The 22041-nt window shown below is 41.1% G+C and overlaps 1 protein-coding gene across 2 annotated transcripts in view; it reads left to right on the forward strand.

Moving 5' to 3' along the window:
• gpr107 (G protein-coupled receptor 107) overlaps positions 1-22041 on the forward strand; it is an 83279-nt gene that overhangs the window by 39967 nt on the left and 21271 nt on the right. The window contains exons 15-17 of one of the 2 annotated variants that reach the window (XR_013549206.1): positions 5247-5296; positions 8761-8844; positions 12975-13089. Coding sequence is in view for 1 of the 2 variants with exons in the window: in XM_078426338.1 (XP_078282464.1) it covers positions 5247-5296; positions 8761-8844; positions 12968-13089 (256 nt within the window). In the remaining variant the exon portion in view is untranslated. Of the gene's footprint in view, positions 1-5246; positions 5297-8760; positions 8845-12967; positions 13090-22041 lie in introns of both variants that reach the window. The other variant, XM_078426338.1, reaches the window with a different exon arrangement.

Here is a 22041-nt window from a genome sequence, read left to right on the forward strand (position 1 = left end):
CCTTCCCAGATCTCCCACTGTCTTCCTGTCTCCACCTATATCCTTCCTTTGTCCCGCCCCCCTGACATCAGTCTGAAGAAGCGTCTCGACCCGAAACGTCACCCATTCCTTCTCTCCTGAGATGCTGCCTGACCTGCTGAGTTACTCCAGCATTTTGTGAATAAATACCTTTGATTCTCGACCCGAAACGTCACCCATTCCTTCTCTCCTGAGATGCTGCCTGACCTGCTGAGTTACTCCAGCATTTTGTGAATAAATACCTTTGATTTGTACCAGCATCTGCAGTTATTTTCTTATACTACTGTAGGTTAATTGGCTTGTGTAAATTGCTCCTAGGGTCTAGGAAGTGGATGAAAAAGTGGGATAACATTGAACTAGGCTGAACCTGTGATTAATGATCGGCGTGGTCTTGGTGGGGCTAATGGGCCTATGTCCATGCTATATTTCTAAACTAAATCAATGCTGAAAATATTAAAGATTTGCTGGTCAAAGGGAATACACTTAAAATAGAGGTATTTGCACAGCTTTGTCGAATTATTGTACAGTTCTTTCAAAGAGTTGCTTCAGACGAAGTGAGGAGAATGGCTTCCTCCTGTGTTGTGTTACTCTGGGCTGTTTTCTACGAAGAACGGTTCCCTGCTTGTCTTTTTTGCTCTTGTCCAGACTAATCTGAAGCTGACAGCACACACTGTGTGAAACTGTGCTGGCAGCAACTACTTTCTATACTTGTGTACGAGACTAAATAGTGGCATCAACGTGTGCTCGGCACATTAAACTCTCACTTTACAAGCGAAAAGAGCAGGTTTGCTGCCTGCTATTAGGGGATTTGACGTTTCACTAACAACATGGAGAGAAAGGCTGTGCGTATGTTGAACAGATAGTACAAAAGAATACATCCGCTATCGAACACCTCCAGTTGAAATCATCTTTAGAACACCATATACCACCGAAAGACTGAAAAGCTGGTGGCATGTTATTTTGTGGTGCAATTGAATTTGAATATTCAGCATAGGAATTTCATGAATACCCTCTATGGCAGGACCCAAACAAACAGAGTTGAGCAGCTATTAATAGTTAATGCTGGAACATTCTGTTTAAAGGTCTGTTTTCCATTACACACAGCTGCCCAGTGAATAGCTCAGCATGAATCTTCAGTACAAGCAATGTGAAGAGGCTAAGCACCTGCTGAATCGTAACAAACAGCCACATTTACAGGTTTGCCATCTGCACAACAGAGGCAGAGAAGCTCAGCCTCACGGGCAGTTTGTTTATTTTCTTGTGAATCCCTCATTGCTGCCTGGAGAAACATATTTCTCACCTGCTTTTCTATTCGTGAAAGTGAACCACGGAGCTCCAGGAGGTGCAAGAAGCGGCTGATGCTGCAATCCTGACACCAAGAAACTGCAGGCGCTGGAATCTAAATTCTGAAGATGGGTGCCATCCTGAAAGTCATCTGTCCATTCCCTCCACAGATGCTGCCTGACCTGCTAAGCATCTCCACCTTGTGTTTCGCTCAGAGCTCCAGGAACCATTGCTTCAGCCTGTGCAGTACCATACTTTGCATTAGTTAGCTTTCAGGATAAATTCAGTTAAAGGTCATTAGTTTGGTCAGTTAGATTCCAGCATCTGTAGGCTTCTATGTCTCCAAGTCAGTTCAGTCAGTTATTTCAAGACATCACCAGCCATATTCCCTAATGAGATACAAACATGGAGATTAGTTGGAGACACATGGAACCATAGATACTGGAATCTTGAGCAAACCATAAAATGCTGGAGAAACTCAGTGGGTCAGGTAGCATCTGTGGAGGGAATAGCCAGACGATGTTACAAGTTGGGGCCCTTCTTCAGATTTAACAAGGGTTCCAACCCGAAATGCCATCTACTCATTCCGTTCACAGATGATGCCTTTATCACTTAGTTTAGTGTAGAGATACAGCGTGGAATCAGGCCCTTCAGCTCACCGAGTCCACGCCGACCAGCTATCACCCCGTACACTAGCACTATCCTACACACTGGGGACAATTTACAATTATACCAAGCCAATTAACCAACAAACCCGTACATCTTTGGAGTCATGTTGTAGTTAGTGGTATGGAGCTGCTTCCCTGAACTTCCCAGTCTCATTCTTCTCAGCACCACAAATTAAACTCCTCTTAAAGTTTATGCATCGTTGTATTTCTATTGCGTGTATCCAATTTACTCTGAGCTTGTTGTGAACAAGGAATGTTCTTTAGAGATGCTGCTGATCTGCTGAGTTACTCCAGCACATTGTAACCTTTTGCTGCTATATGTTTGTACTTTGTAACTTTTTGCTGCTATATTTCCTGATAAACTTGCATGGACATGGTGCTGTGCAGGAATGTTGCCTGTGCCCATTAAACTGCAGGACAGGTTTAGATTTATTGTCACATGCATAAGGTACAGTGAAAAACACTGTTTTGCATGCTATCCAAACAGTTGAGAAACACCATATATAATCAGTTCAAACTCCGTACAATAGATAGAGCAAATGGGACAATTGAGTGCAGAATATAGTTCTCAGCATTGTAGCGATTCTGTTCCTTAGAGAATGCCCACTAACCTAAAGGGGTACACGTGACTCAAACAGTTCCCTGGCTAATGGAGGGACTGTTCAGAAGCCTGATATTGGAGGGGAAGACGCTGTTTCTGAGCCTGGTGGTGCGGATTTTAAAGCTTCTGTGCCTTCCGCCGGATGGGAGCAGGGAAAGAAGGAATTTCCCGGGTGGGTCAAGTCTTTGATTATGTTGTCTGCTTTTTCAAGGCAGCGTGTGGTGCAGATGGAGTCAATGGTGGGTAGTTTGATCTGTGTAATGGCCTGGACTACATCTACAACTCTCTGCAATTTCTTGTGGTCTTGGGCAGAGCTGTTCCCAAACCAATCTGAGATTCAATCTGACAGTATGCTTTCTGTGGTGCATCTGTAGATGTTTATAAGAGTCACTGGAGACATGCTGAATTTACTCAGTCTCAACAGGAAATAGAGGTATGGATGTGCCCCCTTGGCTGTCTCATAAATGTTATTGGGCCACGACAGCTCATTGGTAATATTAACACCAAAAACCATGAAGCTCTCAATCATTTCCACATCTACACCATTGATGCTGATTAGGGCATGCTCTCCACCATGCCTCCTAAAGTCAATAATGGTTTAACTTTACATCAAAACAGACATCTATTTTTACAGTTTGGCAGCAGCCTGTAGTTATTGTTTTTTCTCTACATTTGCCTAATGATGCTTTAACAAATATGATTAATCATTTAAAATGAATTAAATTAACTTATAAATAGCAAAGCAAATACAACAGTCAGGAGAGACTATTATGCTGCGAGTCAATGCAGCATGATATTAATCATTTGGAAAAAAACCCTGCAGTTGCTGGAAATCTAAAATTAAAGCATAAAATGCTGCTCCATCTACACCACAGACCCCTTTTCAGAACTTGGAAGAAGATGGTAAACCTATTACTCAATGGTAAACGTGCTGGATCCACCATTTCCACGCTGCTGCATCCTTCCATTTACAATTGTAAATTTTCCTTTTCATCACCTTCTAGCTTTGGAGCACCCTGAGTGTCAAGAACAGGTACCAGGCAGCGAGGGGGGAAAGAGCGTCTTGAATTATTAAGGGAAGATATCAGGAAGTTGAGGAGTTGGGGTTAATTTCCAAACTCTTTTTAGAATGCTGTTAGGGGCGGCACAGTGGCTGGTCGAGTCGCTGCCTCGCGGCACCAGAGGCCTGGGATCGATCCAGACCTCAGGTGCTGGCTGTGTGAAGTTTGCACATTCTCCCTGTGACGGCATGGGTTTTCTATGCTCCTAATTCTTCCCAGGTCCCAAAGACTTGCAGATGTGTAGGTTAATTGGCCTGTGTAAATTGTTGCTCGTATCTCCGAAGTGAAAGTAGGATGGGAAAGTAGGATAATATTGAACTAGTCTGAACATGTGATTGTTGGTCGGCGTTGACTTGGTGACTTGCATATGTCCATGTTATATCTCTAAACTAAGCTGAAAATATCAAAGATTTGCTTGATGAAGTACTGATCAAAGGGAATGCACTTGAAAAAGAGGAATTCCTTTGCATTCTGTTATGTTTGACAATAGACGCATCTGAATCATGTTGAAATCAAGACATCATGCAACATTCTATTTTAGAATATACACCAGTACAGCACAAAACAAGTCATTCGGCCCACAATGTCTGTACTGTACATATGATGCAAGACGATCTCTTAACTAGCTGCACATAATCCACATCCCTCCATTCCCTGCACATCTATATACCTATCCAAAAGTCTCAATATCAGCCACTAACCCTGGCAGAGTGTTCCAGGTACACACCATCCTCTGTGTTTATATTTTTAAAAAGCTGCCCTGCACAACTCCCATAAACTTTGCCACTCTCTCCTTAAAGTTATGCCGTCTAGTACGTGATATTTCCATGCTGGGATAAAATGGTTCTGACTGTCTACCTTGTCTATGCCTCCCATAATTTTATATACTTCTATCAGGTCTCCCCATTACCTCTGGCGTTCCAGAGAAAACAATCCAAGTCTGTACAACCTCTTCCGAGAGCTAATGCCCCCTTAACCAGACATCATTCTGGTAGACTTCTGCACTCTTTCCACCCATCTGCACACATTTCACTGTATTCATCTGTACAATTTCATATAGGATTAAAATAGAGGATTATCATTAATTCTTCCTTAATTCCTCTTTACTTCTGGGTTGAAGATTTAGTAAGCTATTTCCTCATATCCAGTGCTTTATTTTTGGGAAGGTGCGTGCCATTATGGAGTATTGGCACCATTGGAGCGTTTAAAAGCTAAATGTTAATTTTTTTTAGGATTTTTAATTATACAAAAAGATTATTAAACTTAAAAAAATAAAATTTATTAATTAAATTAGGCTGTCAGGCCCTCAAATAGGGTCTATGATGATCCGCCATAGATATGAACAGTAAGGAATGATATACATACCAGCACCTTTTCGTCAACAGAAGGAAACACTGCTTATATCTCTCCAATATTGGTGCACCTTGTGTTATCAGTCTTGATTTTTTTTCGTTAAGAGGAATTGAGTGGCCTGCAAGATGAGCTATCCATGGAAGGAGATGTGAACCAGCAAAATATACTCGCACATTTCGTCTCCTAATTTGCCAGTATAGGATATTGCACTTTGACTTTCACCTGAATTCTGTTCATTTTTCTCTTTTTTATTTTTTCCAGCTGCAATTAACTTGGCAAAACTAAAGCTCTTCAGACATTACTATGTCATGGTAAGTGCTTAGCTTATTTTATTCTGGTTAGGCTGAACAAAAGTAATTGTATCAGAGTAAGCATTCCGTGGAGCAGATGCTATTATCTTGCTGTTTTCTGGTCACTGGCTAGAGGGTAATAATGGGCTCCAGAATAGAATACAGCCAAGGTGTTACTACATTTTGAAACGAGGAACTGCAGATGCTGTTGTACACAAAAGGACACAATGTGCTCGAGTAACTCGAGCAGCATCTTTGGAGAACATAGGTGTCGTTTCGCGTCGGGATCCTACTTCAAACTGAAGAAGTGTCCCGACCCAAAATATCATCTATCCATGTTCTTTAGAGATGCTGCTGATCTGCCGAGTTACTCCAACACTTTGCAACCTTTTGCTGCTATATTTTTTGGGCATGCTGGGGTAACTGTGATTCCAGAGATTGATTCAGGTAGATAACAGATTAGAGAGATTTGATTTGGGCCAAATGTCTAGTGTAGTCTGAGGAAAGTGGTGAATGGGGCTTTTCTGGGTAGACGGTGGAGAGAGGGAGCGTTTATAGATTGAGCTTTTTTGACTTAAAGAGAGCACTCTTGCTCTTCCCAGCTTACGACGTGTTGGAAGCTGCTTCACAACTTGTACAGTGTTGAGAAGGAAAGCAGTGAGTGGGATCCATGTATGGCAATTTTAGTCACAATTTTAGTTATGAGCAATGTTACTGATTTCTACTTGTATGTTGCTTTTTTGAGCTGCCTCCTAATTAGGAAAGAAATCTTGTTTACCGATGCCACTGTTTACAGAGATACAATGCAGAAATTCATTGAAAGATGCACAGCACAATGTGACCGAGGAAGCTAAGAAATATGGAGATACAAGGAACTGTAGCAAACCAAAAATGCTGGAAGAACTCAATGGGTCATTCAGCATCTTTTGGATTGTTTTTATGTTATCACAGTTTTGGGTTGTGACCCTTCTTCATATTGAAGCTAAGAAATATGCCATGGAAGGAATACAATACGTAAATTATAATCCTAAAGAGAAAGTGAGGGATCCTTTTCATTGGAGATGATTGAAGATGATCTTATTGAAGATCTAATGGAGCTGTTCACAACAGAAGAATTCCATTAAGGAGAAGAAATTCCATCATCCGATGAATTAATAGGTGACAAGATTGCAAAAATGTATGACCAAAGCTAAAAGAGCAAAGGAATTAATTGGGATTTTTTCTTAAACTTAAAGCAAAATTATTAAATGCTAGAGGATTGAAGAAAGTAGAACTCTGAATATATTTTGCAATAGTGAAATAAGTACCTGGGAATGTGACAGTGTGCACCATGTTCATTGAGGCAGCACAGCTATGAAATGCTGTAAACTATGATGAATCCACACTGTTAAACTGATTCTTCTGCTCCCCTCGGCCAGAATGTTTAGGTTTATTATTATCACGTGTACTATCCAAACAGATCAAGTATACGATACATAGTTAGAATTAAGTTAAACCCAAATAAAATAGACAGAACAAAGGGGAAGATACAAAGTGCAAAATCTAGTTCTCAGTGCATCAGTTTCGTAGACAAAATTCAATGTCCCCATTAGGGTTGAAGTGAATTAGACAATACCCCGGCTTATGAAAGGACCATTCAAAAGCCTGATAACAGAGAGGATGTAGCTGTTCCAGTGTCTCGTGGTGAACGCTTTCATGCTTCTGTATCTTCTGCCTGATGGAAAAAGAGTAGGGATGACAGGGGTGGGACGAGACTTGGCTTATGTTGGCTGCTTTTTCAGTCAATGGTCAGAAGTCTGGTCTGTATGACCGTTATATCCACAACTCTGTCATTTCTTGTGGTCTTGGGCAGAGCTGTTCCCAAACCAAGCTGTGATGCAACCCGATAGTATGCTTTCTTTAGTGCATCTTTAGAAGCTTTTAAAAGTCTGTGGAGCCATGCCCAATTTCCTCAGTGTTCTCATAAAGTAGAGGCATTGGTGTGCCTTTTTGGCTGTTGCATCAATGTGGTTGGTCCATGACAGATTCTACTTATAGTGGCTGAAATCAGCACAGTTTCAAATTATTGAACCATTTAAAAATCATTTTATGGTTAAAATGTGAGTCAAGATAACTGATCAAAAATTTCATGCAGAAGCATTAAATTCATCATCTGCTCATGTCATAACTTGCACCTGTACCTCTGTATTTTGTCAAACATTTGTTTTCTGAATCAAGATCACACGCGTTTAGCTTTGTCTTTAGTTAATTACATTTTGGATCATTGATTCCAAAGAATCCCACGACAAAATGTGCAATGTTTTGAGTGGTGAAATTGTGCCAAAAAAAACTTAATAAAGAAGAGGAAAGTGGGGTAAATTACCACGGTATACTACTACTAATACTACTAATACTACTAATATTACTAATACTACTACTACTACTACTACTACTACTACTACTACTACTACTGCCATTCTATATAATCATGACATCCTATTTTTCAAAGACCACTTTCCACCTGATTCCCCTAGTGCACAAAAGGCTTTCAGTATTGGTCTTGAATTTATTCACCATATAACTGATTCTGATCTAAAGAATTTCAGATATATATAGCTCTCTCAAAACTAGATTTCATCTCGGTCCAAAATAGCTGACCTCTCATGTTGTGTTTAGTTTAGAGATACAGCGTGGAAAAGGGCCCTTCAGCCCACAGAGTACGCACCGACCAATGATCACCCTTACACTAGTTCTATCCTTCACACGAGGGACACTTTACAGAAGCCAATTAACCTACAAACATGCGTATCTTTGGAATGTGGGAGGTAACTGAAGTACCTGGACAAAGCCCACACAGTCACATGGGGAATGTAAAAACTCTGTACAAACAGCCCCCTCAGTTAGGTCTCTGGTGCTGTAAGGCAGCAACTATACTGCTGTGCCACTGTATGGCCCATGTGACTGGACTTTTTGAGTGCTTATGTTGGCCTGGCCAGATGAACCAGGGCACCACCCTGCCCGAGGTCAATTGTGGCCGACCCTGATTGGTCCTGGTCTTTTCTCATGTCTAGCTCTTCAGCCCCCTCCCCCTGTCCCCACTCCTACTTTCAGTCTAAAGAAGGGTCCCGACCCGAAATGTCAGCTATTATTTTCAGAGATGCTGCCTGATCCGCTGAGTTATTCCAGTACTTTGTGTCTATCTGAAACCACATCAAAATCTATTCATGATTCTGCTTTCTTCAGTGTTGTATTGTTCAATAACTCTGCAAAATCATTCTCATTCGTTCCATTGACCTTTTGACGTGGATCATAAATTTACCCTTCTGGAATCTGATCTGGATCACCTCGCATCCTTCGAAATTTCAAAGAATATAAGACACATTTACTCAAGCTAATAAAGCTAATTTTACTCCAGTGGCACTCAATCAATAATATGGGTTGCAATATACGTTTGATTTGACTGTTGACAGTTTTAAAATGCTAATTTTGTTTCTTCTCTGTTTCAGATTGTGTGTTATATTTACTTTACACGAATCATTGCAATCTTGATCAAAATCATCGTACCCTTCCAATGGAAATGGCTATATCAGGTAAGCCAACTTATTAGTCTATCTTTTGCCACAAACAAACAAGTTGGTTTCCATCAGGTGAGTCAGTCCAGCGGAAGGATATGGATCCGAAACATTGGATGTCCATTTCCCTTCACAAATGCAGCCCGACCTACTGAGTCCCTCCAGCAGTTTGTTTTTGGCAGTCTTTTAAGTCAGTTCTGTCAGTTATTTCAAGACTTCACCAGCCATATTCCCTAATCAGATGCAAGCGTAGAGATTAGTTGGAGACACAAGGAACCACAGATGCGGGAATCTTGAGCAAAACGCAAAATGCTGAAGAAGCAATTCAGTGGGTCAGGCAGCATCAGTGGAGGAAATAGCCCAGATGATGCTACAAGTTTGTGCCCTTCCTTAAAAAAGGTCTCGATCCGAAATTCCGTCTAATCATTCTCTCCACATGTGATGCCTGTTCCTCAAGCACTTTGTGCTTTGAGTAGAGATAAGTTACGTGGAGAAATTGGCGACTGCAACTCTTAATCAATGAATTAAAATATAATGGACTTGAATTGCTCTTAGCGATATCTGTGCTCTGAACTGAAGAACCATGGTTACATAAAAATCATGCAATGGAATTTGTTGTGAGTAATCTCTTCCAGAATCCTTTTAGGTTTTTTTTGTGATTGACAGATAATTTACAATTTATCAAAATAATGTGTCCATAAAATTTTATTGCAGACTTCTAACTTATTTTATGCACGTGAAATGCATTGATGCAAGAGATTATTTGGTTGGCAAACACAGCAGGGCAAAAACCTGATGCCATAAATCATGGAATGTGGACTCATTGTCCCCTGTCATCGTGGGCATAAAGGCCAAAAGCCAGTCTCAGGATGGTTTCCTTCAGCAACCTGCATTTGAGAGCCCTGGGAAATGGTAATTTAAATGCTAGAATTCATACAACAAGTAACAGTGGAAATAAAATAGTAATTTTAAACCATCAAACAAACAAAACATACACCCTGGCATTTGGTTTTTATCAAACTGAAATTCCCAGAGTTTGCTGAAATGCAATTTTCCACCTGAATGGATATTATTTGTTTCTGCGTGTTTGGTAATTATCTAAGTCGAAGCTTGCCCACCCTCTGCTAGAATTTCCAATTCTCTTTTTTAATTAACTTTGTGTAGACCTGTCTAGATCTAATGGAGATCTTGCTATGGTAAGTGTCCTTCACCTTGAACGAATATTTGTTTTAAAAAGGCAGCCTCGCAAGTGAGTGCATGCAGGAGTGCTTTCTAGCATCATGTCTATAGACAATGTTACATTTCTGGATTGAAAGAGATGAGGAAAAGGTGAGGACCTACAGTGCCCCATATAATGTTTGGGACAAAGACCTATCATTTATTTATTTGCCTCTGTACTCCACAATTTGAGATTTGTAATGGAAAAAAATCACGTGGTTAAAGTGCACATTATCAGATTTCATTAAAGTGGATTTTTATACATTTTGGTTTCTCCATGTAGAAATTACAGCTGTGTTTATACATAGTCCCCCCACTAAAGGGCACCATAATGTTTGGGACACATGGCTTCACATGTTTTGTAATTGCTCAGGTGTGTTTAAATGCCTCCCCAATACAGGTGTGAGAGAGCTCTCAGCACCCAGTCTTTCCTCCATCATTTGGAAACTTTTATTGCTGTTTATCAACATGAGGACCAAAGTTGTGCCAATGAAAGTCAAAAAAGCCATTATGAGTGAGAAACAAGAATAAAACTGTTAGAGACATCAAGCAAACCTTAGGCTTACCAAAATCAACTGTTTGGAACATCATTAAGAAGAAAGAGAGCACTGGTGAGCTTACTAATCGCAAAGAGACTGGCAGGCCAAGGAAGACCTCCACAGCTGATGACAGAAGAATTTTCTCTATAATAACGAAAAATCCCCAAACACCTGTCCGACAGATCAGAAACACTCTTCAGGAGTCAGGTGTGGATTTGTCAATGACCACTGTCCGCAGAAGACTTCATGAACAGAAATACAGAGGCTACACTGCAAGATGCAAACCACTGGTTAGCCATAAAAATGGGATGGTCAGGTTACAATTTGCAGAGGAACTTGGTTAATCTCAGATCAATGTCCTTGTTTCAGAAAGAAAACAATATTTAAAGCAGTAGAGACGAGGAGCTGAGAAAACAATGGTATGACTGTGAAGGGGTGGAGACACCAGGAGATTGAATGATACAAATGGTGGTGGTTAGAACTGAAAGAGGGGCAGTGAGGGCTCGCTAATTGCAGCTATTCTGCAAACAGAATATGAATGAAAACAAAGTAAAACCTGAAAGAAAAACTATGTTGGAATTGTGATTGACAAACAGTTGCTGCAAAGCTGAAATGCTGGAAATACTCTTGCAAACTGGGAAAGCAGGTTGTCAGAATTTGTTGAATTCAATATGAAGTCGTGAGGTCTGCCAGGAGATGAGATGTTGTTCCATGAGCTTAACCTGATGGACTTGGAAAAGTGCAAGGTGCCGAAGACACCGAGTTCAGAATGGGGTGGAGAATTAACATGACAGACAGCTGGAAGCTCAGGATCACTGATATTAGAACAGAATAAAATAGGAACATCAGTAGGCAGTGGCTCAAGCCTGCACGGCCATCCCTGGCACGTTTTCAGAGATTCCAATGATTTTGATCTTCCCCATGTTATTTTTGGTATTATAAAATGTTTCTTTTTTAACCCACAACTCTGATTTATCACAGACCCAGGTTGAAAATGGCTTTTTGACAGGGTAACATTTTGACATCTAAGTTAGCTTCTCCAGTGATTCTGTGAGCTGTCTGTATGTTGCTCAGCTGCACGGATTACCATGTTTAAATACACGCATATTTCCAATTCTGGTGCAGTACTTCAGATAATCCTCATTGTTACTTCAATGTTGTGACCGAGATAACAAAGTGGAAAGAGAGCGCATTTAACATCAATCCGACTGCAACAGGGAGAAACATTCAGTCAGGATTGATAGAACATAGAACAGTACGGCACAGGAACGGGCCCATCGGCCCACAATAACCATGCTGAACATGATGCCTAGATAAAATAATTTAATTGGCCTGCACATGAATCATATCCCTCTGTTGCCTATATATCCATGTGCCTATCTGAAAGCCTCTTAAATACCACTACCGTGCCTGCCCCCACCGCTCCCATGGCAGCATGTAATAGGTATTCACCACTCTCTGCGTTTAAAAATAAAACTTGCCCCGCACATTTCCTTTAAACTTTGCCCCATTCATCATAAAGCTCTGCCAAATAGTCTTTTCACATTTCCACCCTAAGGAAAAAGGTTCTGACTCTCTACTCTTTCAGCGCCCCTCATTATTGCAGTCCTGCTTTCTATGCACTGGGTTTTTACTGTGATTTTTACCCATGCTTGGGCAGCATGGAAGTCAGTTATGTTGGGCTCCACTAGAAAAATTGCTCAACACCATTCATTGCGTTATATTGCATTTGCAGAATGGTCACCACTGAACCTTCTCTGGTAAATCCAGAAATAGTCCTTCAGGGAAGAAACATAGGAACTTTGACAATAATATAATTATGCGTAAAAGAAAAATAATGTAATAGTAAGCTAACCTTTAGAAGTTGTTTTTTGGCAATTTGGTAAATTACTCATGATTTCAAGCAACCGTACTTTTGCTCAGGAGATATCTATGTTGATAATTTAACTTAATTTATATGATATTATAAAATAGGTTAGTTTTGAGAGATTTTCCATGAATGATTGCCTCATTTTGCCGCATGTACTTAATTTGCTAAAGGCAATGTGTTCCAAATAATGTTGAATTTAATTTTCCTTTTTTAATTAGCTTACAAAATGATTTTGCCTTTTTACAAGTTATAAGATCATCCAACAATGACCGAGTCTAGCACTGTGTGCTGGGCTGTTGGCCCTTGTGTTATCCTTTGACACCTGCAGAAATGGCTTCTGAGCTCCTGGTCTTTCTCTGAATCCTCATTGTTTACTTCATTGCACGTGTCTGTATTCAGAACACAAACATGAACAAAAGTGTGATTTTTGGCATCAAATCTTCAGGTGGCCAACAATGCAATCACAGATCCAAAATCCATAGAACTGTTGTCTAATTGTCACTCTTAATTTAAGTTTCTAGATGAACTGGCCACGCTCGTATTTTTTTGTTTGACGGGCTACAAGTTCCGACCTGCTTCAGATAACCCCTACCTTCAGCTATCTCAGAATGAGGAGGACGTGGAGATGGATGAAGTGTAAGTACTTCCAATTTGCCTTTTATCTTTAACAAATATTCGAAATGTTTTAGTTGATGCAATTTTGGGCTCAGTAAATGCACCAGGACCACTTCCAAAATTGATCATACTGCATTCTAGATTATAACTTCCGAAGTGAGGGAGAAAAATGGGAGTGAATGAGGCAAGATTGTATTTTCTTACGTTATAGTTCCACGTGTCACAAAAAAAAAAAGATTAATAAAGGAATCACCAGCCTTGCCATTGGACCTCCAAAACAAGCATGTCAGTTCTTGTGGAAAAGGGTCTAAAATTGAAGTTGCCTAAGCCAATTGCAACAAACAGAAAGCAATAAAAGTCCCACAGATGCTGCCATACATTTTTTAAATGAGGGATAGGAAGTGAAAATGTCTCACTCTTTCACTTGATTCCAAAGAGTGACCAGTGGGTCGTGACTGTGCGCAAAAGATATAGAGATATTTAATCATTTTCACCCTAAGAATTCCCTCTTTTTTTGGGGCAGTATGTGAGGTTATTCTTGGTACTGGACTATTAAGGAACTACCAGAAAACTGTCCACAACAGTTGATGTCACTGGTGGCTCAATTGTCATGTTCAATGTCCCACAAAATTATTATTAGGTGCCTTTTTCCGCCTCTTAGATTACACTTTGAAATTGATGTTTATTACCTTTGTTTATTGGGTGTGGTACTGGCATCATTAATAATATTCATGTATCGTATAGTTCCTACCCAGGGATCCTGTGTCAATCTGATGAAGTATAAATTACAATTTAATATGTCATTCCTTCTTCCTGAGGAATCCACAATCGGAGTGGTTTGTATCTAGTAAAAATTATCAGGCAAAGCAGAAATTAACGTGTTCTAAACATATGTCTGATGTAGAGGTCACAGGGAGGAAGAGCAAGACATGGGCGGCATGGTGGCGCAGCGGTAGAGTTGCTGCCTTACAGCGCTTGCAGCGCCAGAGTCCCGGGTTCGATCCTGACTACGGGTGCTGTCTGTGCAGAGTTTGTCCATTCTCCCCTTGACCGCGTGGGTTTTCTTCGATCTTTGGTTTCCTCCCACACTCCAAAGACACACAGGTTTGTAGGTTAATTGGCTTGGTACAAGTGTAAATTGTCCCTAGTGTGTGTAGGGTAATTGGCCCTAGTGTGTGTAGGGTGTGATGGATCGATGGTCAGTGCGGACTCGGTAGGCCGAAGGACATGTATCTCTAAACTAAACTAAACTAAATCTGATAGATTTTTTAAAACAATTGATAAGCATATTATTTTATTTTATGAAGAATACAAGCAGTTCAAACTGTAAGTAAAATTGTTCCATTAATACACAAGCAGCCTCAATATTTTGTATACCTTCTAATGTCAAATGGGATATCATAAGAACATGCTTCAAAATTTGAAAATGAGTCATATATTAAGGTGGATTACTGATAGTTTGAATGCGGAGATTGAAGCACAGTCTTGGAAGAAGGAGAGGATTTAAGAGAGAATTACAGAATCTTAGGGTTTTAGCACCATTGGTGGAATAACTAAATTCTGGAATAATCAAGAATCTTGACTTTTTGGATGTGCTGATAGTTGAGAGGGTTGTCTGACAATCATTTTCAGAGATAGGGATTCAAGAGGCCTGGAGTGTTTTGAAAACCAAGGTGAGGATTTTAAAATCAAGACATTCCTAAATCAGGAGCAAGTGTGTATCAATCAGCAGGATCAGAGGTAGATGGAGGACAGGGGTCTGGGTATGAGTCTAGACTTGAGCAGGTGAATTTTGGATGATTCTTAGTGTCTGGAGGGTGGCAGAAGTGAGGCCGCCCAGGATTGTGTTGAAATTGTCAAGTTGGAACAAAGGTTTCAATGAGGTCAGCACAAGGCATGAAAAATCACAAACGGAGTTATTGCTTTCATTGAAATAAAGCTTTCTCTCTTAGAAAGGACATAGAATATGATGTAGTTTATTGATTGAACTTTGAAGCAAAATGTTTGAGAAAAGACAAAATTTGACCAAATGCTCCAAAACGAATACATGCTATAGTGCAGCCACTTAATACATAAAGAATTGGTCATTGGCTGATGAATTGCACGATTAAACCCAATAGCTCTCTTCACGACAACACACATTATTGTCCAGGATTCAAGATTCTTGACCTCCAGAAATCTATTTGACCATTTTAGCAGGAACTCTCAATCTCACATTATTTTGTTATGCAAGAAACGTACCAACACTGCTGATTCAGTTAAATTGAAGAAGTGGAGGCTTTGGTGAGGGTGCAAAGGATGTTTGCCAGAATGCTGCCTGGAGCCAGCCAGGAGAGGTTAGATAGACTTGGATTGTTTTCTCTGGAACATCGAAGGTCGAGGGCAGACTTTATAGAAGTATATAAAATTACGAGAGGAATAGATAGGTAGACATTCAGAACCTTTTTCCCAGGGTGGAAATGCCAACCACTAGAGGGCGTAGCTATAAGGTGAGAGGGGCAATTTTCATGGAGATGTGCAAGGCATATTTTCACAGAGTGGTGGGGGCCTGGAATGCACTGAGAGGAGTGGTGGGGTAGGCAGGTACGATTAAGATGCTTTTAGAGAGCCACATGAAGGTGCAGGTAATAGAGGGATTTGGGTCAGGTGCAGGTAGATGAGATCAGTTTAATTAGGATGAAGAAGGGTCTCGACCTGAAACGTCACGCATTCCTTCTCTCCTGAGATGCTGCCTGACCTGCTGAGTTACTCCAGCATTTTGTGAATAAATACCTTCGATCCGTTTAATTAGGCATCATGCTCGACACAAACATTGTGGGCTGTATTCCTGTATTATATTGTTCTGTGTTCTATATGTTCTATAAATTGAGTTGTTTGGGTAGAGAAACATTGCTGAACATGCAATGTGTTAATTGTGCATTGTTGCTCAATAGAATCTGCTGTAACATTATCTTTTCTGCTGAGGAGCAAACTCCGAATGTGTCCATATGTTAATTTCATGGAATAATTTAGTTAATGTAGGTGGGCGAAGTTGAAATATCGACGAGTGGGCTAAATTGCAGGGGGTTTTTCGCTGGAATGTAAATCATCTTCGATCTGCCTGTTGCGCAAACCTTTGTGTTGTAAATGGTTTGGGGCCTCATGCTGAATTATTCCGTGATGGTAAAAGAATAAATTGCTGAGAAAACACATCACTTTGAACAGAATCCAAAAGCGATAAAGTGAACCAATGTTATATTTGGAGGTGCTTCATCTTGTAGCTTTAAAATTGGGAATGCTGCTTTTCCAACTTTGACACATTCTGATGGCCATATATTTCATTTTTCTCATCTCCAAAGTTGTGCTAATTCTTGTACAGCTTGGACAGGCAATCAACTGGTAAGGTTGTGGAATAATGATAAGATTGATTTGATCGAACCTGAAACCTATCACATCACTTGATGTATTGCATGATTTAGCCGCGTAGTCTTATGAAAATAGCAGGAAATGTTTATGATTATCATATGTGAACCAAGAATACAGAAAGCAGCAACTGTTGTGTCCTGGAGTCCTGAGAATCATGAGAAAATATTTTCCTCGTGTTTTCAGCAGCTATGCAAGGTTTTTAATGATTGGGAAATCCCTTAATCTATTGAAAAACCCAGATTTGACATACAAGAGTATAAAATAAATTACTCATATCGGACAATTAAACCACAAATTGGCACAGTGGCACAGCTGGTACAGCTGCAGCCACACAGCACCAGAGACCAGGTTCGATCCTGACCTTGGGTGTTGTCTGTGTGGAGTTTGCATGTTCTCCCTCTGACCTTGTGGGTTTCCTCCGATATCAAACAGATTTGTGGGTTTGTAGAATAAGTGGCTGCTGTACATTGTCCCTGGTATGCAGGGAATGGACGAGGAAGCGCGATAACATAGTGCAAGTGTGTGATCGTTGGGTGATCGATGGCATGGTTGGCATGAAGGGCCCGTTTCCAAGTTGTATCTCCAAACAAGAAAATGTTGGAAGTTCATCAAACAGATGAATGAGTTAATACTTCAGTTCCATCCCCTCATCAGTGTGGGCTCTAGATTTTTGTTATTTGATTCTGATTGCCCTATTTATTTCTGTAAATTTTGTTTTTCTTTATTTTCCTCAGTAGTAAATAGTGTAATTTGCTTCTCATTATCTGTACTTTGCATGATAAGGTGATATATTTATTCACAGATTATAAAACAATACTCAGCAGAGACAAATGTGTGATATTCCCACCTGCTTGTTTTGAGAGAGCATTATTCACTCAGTTTTCTTCAACATGCCACCAATTTTATTTTCACATGATTTGATTTCGCTTCTCTGATCTCGGGGACTGATGATTGGATTGCTTTATTGTATTTTTTTCCCTTTGTAAATATTTTCAGTCTATTTCATACTTTTAATTCATCTATACTCCATCCTTCATCCTCAGAACTGAGCACCTTATTTCCAAGCAAAACACAAGTGCTGAAGGAAATTGGGCAACATCTGTAGAGGGAATGGACAGATGGCGTTTTGGGTCAGGACCCTTCTTCAGACTGAAGATAAAATCTCCACAGATGCAGCCTGGCCTGCTCAGTTCCTCCAGCACTTTGTGTTTTGCTCAGGATTCCTGCATCTGCAGGTCCTTCTATCTCCACCTTCCCCATGAGCATTGAATTCTCCAACTTTAGGTAACCTCTCACTAACCTCTCCATACCCCCCCCCCCCTTTCTCCCTCACTTTCCCCCTCTTTCTCCCTCCCCCCCATCTCTTCTCTCTCCTTTGCCTCACCTGGACTCTCACCTGTTTTTCCTCTGCACCCCCCCCCCTTCACCCCACTACTTTCCTCTCTCTGGCTTCACAATCCTCAATTCTTCAAACCTGTCACACACCTTCCTTTCTTATCTCTGTTCTTTGTTCCAACCATCCGTCCATCAAAAAAAACCCTCGCTTATGCTGACCTATTACCTGTCGCACTTTGTCCTGCCTTGCCCCCCTTTTCTAGCTTTCTTCACTTCCTCTACAATCAGTCTGAAGAAGGGTCTTGACCTGAAACGCCATCTATCCATGTTCTACTGATATGCTGCCTGACCTGCTGAGTTACTCCAGCACTTTGTGTCCTTTTGTGTATTAACCAGCATCTGCAGTTCTTTGTTTCTACTCCACTTTATTCCTGGATTATTTTTAAACCCTTGAAACAGAAAGCAACTTTGCTAATGTGATGTGATTTAAAATGTGGTCAAAACTTTGCTAATGTGATGTGATTTAAATGTGATTTAGAACTCATGAGGTCATTTCAGTCCTTTTAAAGGATGGACAGATAGCCTATTGCTCATAATTTTCACCTTATGTTGAGATTTCTTTCCCCAGAGTAGAGATGAAGGAAAAATGTTGACCCCAAACATTTCTCCCACCTACCCACTCACCCTGCACCTTTCTCCTCCTGTATACACTTATCACCCATCCCCAAATCCCCAATTTCCCTTGTAGCCCTTCTTTCCCCTCCCCCGGCCCCTCTCACTCAGATCCCTCTCTCCAGCTTTACATTTCACTCCTTTTCTCTCCTTATTGACACCCTTTTGATTCCTTTTCACCTCTAGCTTTTGTTACTGTTTTCATCTATCCACCAATTATTTCCTCTCCCCATCTCATATATCCACCTATCACTCATCAGGCTTTTCCCCATCCCCCCCTCGTTTTACCAGCTTTCTCTTCTGTGACTTTCTATCGTCTGTCAATCTGAGGTTCCACAACATATATTTATTTACAGGCTGTCAAGTGTCATGCAGCACGGAAACAGGCTCCTTGGCCCAGCTCGACCATTTTGAATAAGATGCCCTGTCTGAGCTGTTCCCACTTGCCTGCCTTTGGCCCATCTCCCTCTGGGCCGTTGCTATCCATGTAGCCCATGTACTTGAAAACCGAGTTTTCAAGAGAGAGTTAGATATAGCTCTTGGGGCTAACGGAATCAAAGCATGTGGGGAGAAAGCAGGAGCGGGATACTGATTGTGGATGATCAGCCATGATCATATTGAATGGCGGTGCAGGCTCGAAGGGCCGAATGGCCTACTCCTGCACCTATTTTCTATGTTTCTACCCCCTTCTTTTCCCAACTCCTGTCAGTGTGAAGAATGGTCCCAACCTGAAACGTTGTCACTACATTTCCATCCACAGATGCTGCCTGACCCGCTAAAGTTCCTTCAGCACTTTGTGTTTTGCTCGAGGAATAACATTGATGCTGATTTGTAGCAGCTTCATTGAGACATCTTCTCTTTGTTAAGTGGAATCCTGGAATCGTCACAGTGGGAAGGAGGCTGTGTGTCCCATAGGGCCTTGGCTGGTATTGCCAGCTTTTCCCCTTATGGGACTGCCGTTTCTCGCCTGTTAAACATGAATTGATTATTGCTTTCAAGATTTGGAGTGCAAAATCACACAAATCCCTTTCAGCCAGTGTCAGGGGTTATGGGGAGAAGGCGGGAGAATGGGGTTAAGAGGGAAAGATAGATCAGCCAGGATTGAATGGCGCAGTAGACTTGATAGGCCAAATGGCCTCATTCTGCTCCAATCACTTATGAACTTATGAATTCCAGGTCCTGATTTCTCAGTGTCCGAGAGAAAAATTCTACATGCCAGCTCTTACTTCATTATTTCAGACAATTAAAGACAGAAAACAGGAAATGTTTACCCCATCAGCGTGGACTGGATACAAATATAGATGAAAGATTACCATCTGATGGAACTCCAGTGGTTGTGAAGCGATTTTCCATGAGTGGCTTGTTCTTGGGGACAAAAAAGCTAATATTTTTTCTCACTAATGAGGCAGCTGACAATTAGACTCCCACGAGTAGTGACTGTAATGGCAACTGTGGAGGTGTTGATTAATTGTTTAAAATCCAATCTGAATTGAGCATAATGTAACTAATTATTTGATCTTCAGCCTGATGGTCTTGGCATACTGTTCTGTACAAGTGGGACTTGACAGTTCTGCCATGGGTTAGTTTGGTGACCGTGAAGAACAAACCCATTGCAGAACTGTCCAGAAGCAAACATCGGAATGGGTTTGATTTTTTAAAATTAATTACAAAGCCATCTTGCATATCTGCTAACTAGAGGTGAAAATGATGTAAATGAGTCTGGCTTTGTTTAAAAACCAAACTGGTTTTGTTTAAAATGCTCTTGAGATATCAACCTATAAGATACTGAAGTGATGAGTTCCAAAGGAATTCAGGAGCCACTTTATTACACTGAAGTCTTGCTGGTTGAGTGTCGGCGATGGTAGAGTGTGGAGCTTGCCGTATTCAGTTTATTCACTGTGGTTATGGAATCTGGGAGCTATTCCCAAAGATAAAAATAGTGGATGGTGAGAAGAGTTGTCTCATTTTTTTCAGAAAAATGGCTGGAGATCACTTGTTAAAATGGAAAGTGCCAGGGATGTAGAATCCATTTCCCATCACGTTGCCCACTAATGTTTCATCAACCACAGTGAAACAGTTGAGGGGAAACTGGGCAACTCTGCACGAAGAAAATAAATCTTCCCTTCAGTTTGTTGCTTATGCACATTCAGTGGATTGGTTTGTCAGGTGAGGGAGGCTGATGAGAAAATGTGGGATGTGTTGCTTGCCATATGGTGCCTGTAAGAGCAACACTGGAGCATGGGCTGAGATCAATTCTTTCCATTCCTGTGTGAAAACTATGCTCGGGGAATGTTAGAATTAAAAAACACAGTGGAGACTATATGAGGAATGCAGATCATAATGCTAGTAATCAGAACCGAATAATCATAATTACTGGCTTTGTTGCCAGAAATACCAACATAAAAATAAGACAGTAGTACCACTGTTAAATTGACTATTGATTTCAGTAGGAATGAGATAGATGAATCAGCAAACTGCAGTGTCGAGTCCCAGTTACCTGTCACAACCTGGGTCACTGCTGATCAAAGGTCAGATATTTCAATAAGGGAAGAACCTTTGCTGACGTTGCCCTGCCTGGTGAAGTGAGGTTGCTGACAAGGAGTCCAGGACTCTGAGGATGGGCTTCCTGAAGTAATATATATTTACATGTAAAATTGGCATATGGCTTCACCTTTCCTGCATGTTTTGTCATTATCTTTGTGTGCTGCAATACAAGGCCAGCCTTGTATTCGGACCGATAGATTGGAGGTTAATGAGGACTCAATGTCTTATAAATACCCACCTGCAAATTTTGTAATGAATTTTGCACATGCAGACTTGTCTATCATAAACAAAATGATCATTTTTATATATTCCTTGAAGGTATAGGTGGGTGGTGTGTTGCCTAATTGAACATTAGGGTGGGCACGGTGGCGCAGCAGTAGAGTTGCTGTCTTACAGCACCAAAGACCTGGGTTCGATCCTGACCACGGGTGCTGTCTGTACGGAGTTTGTATGTTCTCCCCATGACCGGTGTGGGTTTTCTCCAGGAGCTCTGGTTTCCTCCCACACTCCAAAGACGTACAGCTTTGTAGGTTAATTGCCTTCGGTGAAGATTGTAAGTTGTCCCTAGTGTGTGTCGGATAGTGTTGGTGTGTGGGGATCGCTGGTCAGTGAGGACTCGGTGGGACGAAAGGCCTGTTTCTTCTGCTTTCTAAACTAAACTGTCCACCATTGTGTTAGGGAGAGAGTTCCAAGATTTTGTCGCAGCAATAGTGATGGAGCAGTGATGTATATCGGTCTGGATTGTGTGGTCTGGAGTGCAACTTGCTGGTGGCACGCCCATTCATTTGCAGTCCTTGTTCTTCTAGCTGGTAGAGGTGGTGGGTTTGGAAGGTTCTGCCGAAGGAGTCTTGGTGAGTTGCTGCAGTGCATCCTGTCGATGGCACAAATTGCTGTAACTGCGCTGGTGTCGGAGTGAGTGAATGTTGATGGGTGACTATCAAACGACTTGCTATGTCCTGAATGGTGTTGAGCTTCTTGCATGTTGTTGAAGCTGCACTGATCCAGGCAAGTGTTCCA

This window comes from Rhinoraja longicauda, chromosome 31 (assembly GCF_053455715.1).
Source record: "Rhinoraja longicauda isolate Sanriku21f chromosome 31, sRhiLon1.1, whole genome shotgun sequence".
NCBI classification, from domain to species: Eukaryota; Metazoa; Chordata; class Chondrichthyes; order Rajiformes; family Arhynchobatidae; genus Rhinoraja; species Rhinoraja longicauda.